The following is a 7,750-nucleotide window of genomic DNA, read 5'->3' on the forward strand; positions in this document are numbered from 1 at the left end:
AGGTTTTCGGTGGTAGCTTCCGTTGGGAGAAAATGAAGATTCATTTTTCAAATTGCAATTTAAGTTTTCAGATTGAGTCGTGGAAAAGATGAAAAGAAAAGTGTTGCGAAGGTTAGAGAGAGAGAGAGAGAGAGAGAGAGAGAGAGAGAGAGAGAGAGAGAGAGAGAGAGAGACTTAATTGTATTTTATTAATTAAAATGTAATAGAGGAAATAAAAAGAAAATAAAAAAACAAATAACAAGGGCAAAAATGTCATTTTAACTTATTTTATTTTTAAAACGGATCAAACTCGCAACAAAATGAAAAGTTTGGACCTCTGGTGCTAGTCCAAACCTTTTTGGATTAAAGTGGCAATTTTAAGCTAACCACAAGGACCATTTGTGCAGTTTTGTCTTTTATAAAAAACTAAAAGTTAAAAAAGATGTTTAGGTATTTCAAGAAGTTTTTAAAACAATTTTTTGGCAAAAACAGAAATATGTTTTTGAAAAGTCATGAATTTATGACTTTTGCAATTTTTGAGTTTTTAACTTTTAAAAAATCGAAAAATAAACCAAACACATTTTAAAACTATTTTTTTAAAAAAACCAAAAAATCAAAAAATCAAAAAAAATAAAAAAGACTCAAAAGAACAATCACAAACACCTCCTTTTACATCTTTAAAAACACTTAATCTTTGATAGAACAATTACAAATCCAAATTCTTATCTATTGACAGTGACCACTATGTTTGAAAGAAAATTAAATCACGGCATATCCATCGCCATTTCCCCTTCAGCCGGCTGATGGAACACATGATACAAAATTAAGCATTTAAGAACAAGCAATGACTGGCGTAGAGCCGTAGACTTCACAGTAGAGGACGACTCCAATTTCTCTATTTGTTAAACCCATCAAAATGGGGCAACGTTCATCCCTATGAATCTGCACCGACTCCACCGGAAACAATGGCGACGATAGCAGTTATACTGTTGATATTACTCTCGATTGATCGGAAAACCCTCGCTGATTCCGTTAAACAGCCGGAAGCGATTGGTTATGGGTACTCTCTCCGATCTATTGCCCTAGGTTCATCGGGAAAATCATTGGTCGCTGATCTTCAACTCAATAAGAAATCTTCGTTGTTTGGACCTGACATCGATGAGCTTAAACTCTTCGCAAGGTACTTCTGATTTCGTCAAATCTTGCTTCCTAAATCGATTCCGCTTTTTCCAATCGGAAGAAGTGTAGAACAATCTAAAGTTCTGTTTTCTTATTTGGATATGGTTTTAAAATATTTTTACTTCAAATTTTGATTTCCATTTTTTTTACAGTTTTTCTTATTTTTTAATTGTTATTCATCATACAGTCGTATTAAAACTTAAAAGACTGATATAAATCATTACAAATATACATTGTATTTTAATAAATTATTTTATCAAAAGATGCTGTTATTGCTAATAATATAAAAATAATATCAATGTGAAGGATCATTCATTTATTATGAATAATATAAAGTTTTTATTTTATAGTTTTACTAGTTTATTGTAATTTTTAGTTTCTTGTGTTATTTTGAAGTTGTTATTACATTTTATTGTATTTCAGGTTTTGAACTTTTTATGGTTAATTATCACCATTACCGTTTCTGTTCAAAGAAATTATTCGTAGTTTTATGTAATTTTTCATTTACATGAAAATATGAGGTTTATTTTTAGGTTATTTTAATTTCTAGTTTTAAGTAATTTTTAATGTATTGTAAATATTAACTTATTGTAAACTATAATTATTTTCAGTTGATTTAAAACCTACATATTGAAATTATAAGTTACTTTACAATAGTCGTTGCCGTTTATTAAAAAACTTAGATGACGTTTCAATTTTTATGAAACGAGTTTATTGTAAATGACAATATGGTCAAATTATAATTAATTATAAAATAAATAAATTGTTTAAATATATTAACATAAAGTAATAAATCTCAACACACATATTTTAAACAGTAATACATAAACATTAAAAAAATATATTTTGAAAGCTAGATATTCAATATAAAAATAACATATATACATAAATGACTGTAATACAAACAACTTTCATAAGTTATGGGTCATTGTTTATTAAATTATTAGATCACAAATTCACAATTTTTTTTAAGAGATATTATATATATAATTATATATAAAATTTTAATTGTCATCGTACAATGAGTGAGATGGCAAACGGGCAACAAGTTAAAACTACATCCGAAGATTTACGGGAGATACATTACTATGCATGATTCGTTGTACTCTTTTAAGAAGCTCTATCGCATTCGGTGCGAGGAAACCAAACGTATCAAATGCAAATTGTATGAATACGTGTTGATTTTCCATGCACGATTTCTCATGTTTAGTGACTTTGCCTGCAGCTGCTTTTAAAGCAGAATGTCCCGCCGTGAAACCCTCAGTTTAATTAAAGCAGCATGTCCCGCCGTGAAACCCCAGTTTAATTAAAGCAACTGCTTTTAATTAGCAGTTTTTATCGTTATAAAAAAAAACCAAAAGCTATCCTTTTCATAAAAATTCAATTAAATATATTAAAAAAAAGATAATCAAATGTAAAAATTTTGAAAAATGGCAAAAGTAACCGTCTAATTTTGAAAAATTCCATATTTGAAAAATAAAATAAAATGACTCGATTATTATACATATATAAGATGTCAAAAAACTTCCGTGGGACCCTAATTCCGTACGGGATTATTTTTTGAAAAAAATTCGGGGTCGGGGACGGGGGCGGGAGTGGGTATTTCCGTCCCGTATTCCCGTTGGGCCTGTTTGTATACTTATATAAAATATATATATATTTATTATAAATATATATATACACAATACATTATTTAATTTTAAAGTTTCTTGAGTTTCTTCCGCTTCACATCATACTACGATACGATAGTAAACTGATCATATATTTTTGGACATGTCGTATTTTTTTTATAATGTTGGATTTATCGTATTTTATATTTGTATGTTTGTTGGATTTGTTGTTTTGTAAAGTTGAATTTGTAATTTTTTAGTTGTTAAAGAAAGTAGGTTTTAAGCTTTTAAAGATATGAAAAATATTTTTTAGCCCAAAATATAACAAATTTTTTTAACAAAAAAAAAATGGGGACGGGGGCAGGATCGGATAGAAAGTATTATAGGGCGGGATCGGGGGCTATGTAAGCGGAGGATTCAGAGGCGGGGACAGGGGCAACTATTTTTGCTCCTGGTTGGTCCCATTGACATGCTATTCATATATCAAAATACTTACAAAATCGTTTGGACACATAAAAGCATTTATTTAATAGTTACTATATAAATTGACCACTATGGATATCGGACAAATAAAAGTAAGACTTTTTTTATTTGCATGACGTACTTAAAAACCCGCCATTTAAATCTAAATGTATACAATGTCATCGGTTTTCAACTAGATTACATTTTTATGTTATTGAATCATTATCTACTTTGTTTTAGGCATATTTCTTTAATTTTTTTTCTTAGATTCCGGATATGTTTTTTAAGATTTTAGAGAACGTAATTTATAATATCATTGGTTTTTCAACTAGATGAGATATTTTTATGTCATTATTTTTTTCTATCAAAGATGTAAGTAGTGATAAGCCACGTCTACATTCACACTTGGTAAAATAAAGAAGATATGAGATTCATACTTGGTAAAATGATGAAGATTTAAGATTGTTTTTCACAACATTTTTTTGTAAAGTCAAAAAATAAAATAAATAAAAATAAATAAATAAATGACAATCTTAAAAGCACATTCTAGAATAACTTTTCAATACACATTAAAAAATAAGATTTTGAAAAGCATCACCAACATAACTTTTCAACTTTTCAAAAAGAAAGGAAGAAAAATCATTCGTAAAAAAAAATTGTTGTGTAGATATCATATTTGCCTTTTTAATTATAATAACTTCATAAATAAGATTTTAAACTAAACACTTTTTAAATTATTGAATTATTACATTTTCCACCACAAAAGCTAATCCAAAAGTTTTTTAAAAACTCTTTTTACCACACCATACGTCAATAAGTATTTTTGTTTAAAAACATGTTTGGATTTTATAAAACAATCCCAAACGCCCTAATGCGATGTCCTTTTTCGTTTCCTTCCTCTCTTTTTCCCTAAAGGATAACACATAACACATAATGACTCAAATTTTATGTTTTTGTAAAGCTTTGAAACAACCGATTGTTTGAGGATTCGAATCACCGATGCTAAGCACCAAAGATGGGAAATTCCAACCCACGTCCTTCCGCGCCAACCACGAACGTACAATTTTCCCCCAAAATCTGACCAAAAAATTCCGTCAAAACTTCTCCTCTCAGATCCCGCCTCCGACCTCAGCTTAACCCTCCACAACACCACCACCACCACAACCACCCAATTCGGATTCACAATAACCCGTCGTTCCACTGGCGATATACTCTTCGACACATCTGACACTGTCCTCATCTTCAAAGATCAGTACCTCGAACTAACATCTTCCCTTCCCGCTAACCGATCCTCCATCTACGGCATCGGAGAACATACCAAGCGTTCGTTCAAATTAACGCACAATCAAACCCTAACGCTTTGGAATGCTGATATCGGAAGCGCTAACCCTGATGTCAATCTATATGGTTCACATCCTTATTATATGGATGTCAGATCGCCGGATTCTGATGGTAAAGTGGTGGCGGGGACTACCCACGGTGTATTGTTGCTCAATAGCAACGGGATGGATGTTCAGTATAAAGGTGATAGTATTACGTATAAGGTAATTGGAGGTGTTCTTGATTTCTACTTCTTTAGTGGGCCTTCGCCTACATTAGTCATGGATCAGTACACTCGTTTAATCGGACGACCAACTCCCATGCCCTATTGGTCCTTCGGTGAGTTCATTTACGTTTTAATTGGATTCTCCCTTCCGATTTGAAAATTGACATGTTTTGTTTACAAATTAAGCTAAGAATATTCATTTTGGTAATGGGTTTAGGATTCCATCAGTGTCGATGGGGTTACAAAGATGTTGATGATCTTGAGAGTGTTGTTGCTGGATATGCAAAAGCCAATATCCCGCTAGAGGTTATGTGGACAGATATAGACTATATGGATGCTTATAAAGATTTCACTTTAGACCCTATTAATTTTCCTTTGGATAAAATGTCAGCATTTGTTAAAACTCTTCACCAAAATGGTCAGAAATATGTCCTCATATTAGATCCAGGTACTTATCCGCATCATCTTCTCTCTCTTACAGAACTGGCTGTTTAGACAAAAAAAGGCTAATGCAAGAAATAGAAATCTACTTTCACATATTTGTTTATTATACAATCTTACTTTCCTTTCTTTCCATTACACAATTGTACTTTCAATTGTTATTCTTATGCACATCGATTTATATTTGCATGACATTACTATAATTTGGTAGATATATCAAAATACAATGTTGTAATGAAAAGAAATGAAAATAGGATGCCATAAATATAATAAACAAATCAATGAAGTTACATTACTATTTCTTGCACTTAATTGTATATAAAGCAATGTTGTATTGTAATAAAGTTTGAATATTGGTTTAACATGCATGTAATCTACGGTTTTCTTGTAGGTATCAGCGTGAACACAACATATGAAACTTACATAAGAGGACTAAAAGGCGATATCTATATAAAACGTGAAGGAATACCGTATGTAGGCGAGGTTTGGCCTGGAAGTGTTAACTTCCCGGATTTTTTAAATCCAAAAGGAAGAATCTTTTGGGGCAATGAAATCAATAGATTCCACAATCTTCTTCCATTCGATGGAATCTGGCTTGACATGAATGAAGAATCAAATTTCATTTCCTCCCCTCCAATTCCCACTTCAAAACTCGACAACCCTCCATATAAAATCAACAACTCTGGAACCCAAATGCCTATTAATAACAAAACCGTTCCTGCAAGTTCTTTGCATTTTGGGAACATCACTGCTTATGATGCACATAACTTGTATGGATTTATGGAAGCCAGGTCAACAAAGGCATCTTTGGTCAAAATAACAGGAAAACGGCCGTTTATACTTTCGAGATCGACGTTTGTGGGGTCCGGAAGATTTACAGCACATTGGACTGGAGATAATGCTGCGACATGGGATGACTTGGCGTATTCCATTCCGAGTATTTTGAATTCCGGGTTATTTGGGATTCCGATGGTGGGGGCTGATATTTGTGGTTTTTCTGGAGATACTACTGAAGAACTCTGCCAGAGATGGATTCAGGTAAGTCTTGTAAATTAGAGCATTTTACTTTGAAAAATTTACCTAATTATAGCAACTTGATTACAAATAAATTCAAATAGAATACAAACATCGGTTTGATGATTTGCAGTTGGGTGCTTTTTACCCATTTGCAAGAGACCATTCCGACATACAAAGCACAAGACAAGAGCTTTACCTTTGGGATTCAGTAGCAGCAACATCTCGAAAAGTCCTCAGCCTTCGTTACCAAATGCTCCCTTATCTCTACATGTTAATGTACGAAGCCCATTCAAAAGGCACTCCCATCGCACGACCTCTCTTCTTCTCATTCCCGGAAGACACCAACACCTACGATATCAGCACACAGTTTCTCCTCGGAAAAGGTGTATTAATCTCCCCTGTTTTGACCCCAAATACAGTTTCTATCGACGCATACTTTCCATCTGGAAACTGGTTCGATCTATTCAACTATTCCAATTCGGTGAGTGTAGAATCCGGGAGTTATGTCACACTCGATTCACCTGCTGACCATATAAACGTTCATATTCGCGAAGGGAATATAATCGCGTTGCAGAGAGAAGGTTTGACCACGGAAATAGTCAAGGAGTCGCCGTTTCACATACTGGTGGCGGTTGGTGGGAGTGAGAATAGCACCGGGGAGGTGTTTTTGGATGATGGGGAGGAATTAGGGTTTGGGGGAGAAGGTGGGAACTGGACATTGGTGAGATTTTCGACGCGATTTGAGGGGAAAGTTGTGATTTTGAGATCGGAGGTGGAGAATGGAAGTTTTGCGTTGAGTCGGAAGTGGATTATCGAGAAGCTGACGTTTATTGGGTTGGAAAATGTTTCAGGGAAGACTGCTTGTGATGACGTGGGACATACAGGAACAGTGAAGATTTGTGGTGTTGGGAAGTTCCGTACGGTGGAGATGATGGGTTTGTCAATGTTGATAGGTGAAGGGTTCGAGTTCACGTTGGACCTTGGCGGCGGCGGTGGTGAAGAAACAAGAAGAAAATTATAGTTTTATAAAATATTTATCGGTTGTTAAAATATACCACTAATAAAATATTTTTCGGTTGTTAAAATATACAACGAATAGTCTTTATGAGGTATTTTGTACATTTTAATTTACTTGGAGTTGGTGTGTTTTTATGAATATTTAAAAATTTGAATTTATAAAAAACTAAAAAATAATGAAATATTATAATAAAAATATTTTAATCTTTTAAATTTAAACAAATAATGTAAATAAAGAAAAGAAATTAATGAATTTTAATTTTATGAATTTTGAAATTAAAATTTAAGTTTATTAATAAAATTGATATCCATTTATTACTATATTTATTGCAATTGTTCCATTAAAATATTATGTAGAATTTAATATAATGTCATGTGGAAAAAAAATTAATTCAATGTAAATTGAATGAGAGTGTGACAAGTGGCAAAAAAAGAACTTTCATTTATTAAAGACTAGATGTAAGACCTATATATCGTACAGATTGATTAAATATTAAAA

The 7,750-nt window shown here is 32.5% G+C and overlaps 1 protein-coding gene across 1 annotated transcript; it reads left to right on the forward strand.

Moving 5' to 3' along the window:
* The first annotated feature begins 670 nt into the window (after positions 1–670).
* LOC111901860 (alpha-glucosidase) lies at positions 671–7,365 on the forward strand. Its single transcript, XM_023897722.2, has 5 exons — positions 671–1,159; positions 4,192–4,889; positions 4,994–5,224; positions 5,609–6,255; positions 6,365–7,365. Exons 1-5 carry the CDS (start codon positions 945–947, stop codon positions 7,253–7,255), a joined length of 2,682 nt encoding a protein of 893 aa, XP_023753490.1. The 5' UTR covers positions 671–944; the 3' UTR covers positions 7,256–7,365.
* Positions 7,366–7,750: the final 385 nt, after the last annotated feature.

The sequence above is a fragment of the Lactuca sativa genome, chromosome 4 (assembly GCF_002870075.4).
Source record: "Lactuca sativa cultivar Salinas chromosome 4, Lsat_Salinas_v11, whole genome shotgun sequence".
NCBI lineage: Eukaryota > Viridiplantae > Streptophyta > Magnoliopsida > Asterales > Asteraceae > Lactuca > Lactuca sativa.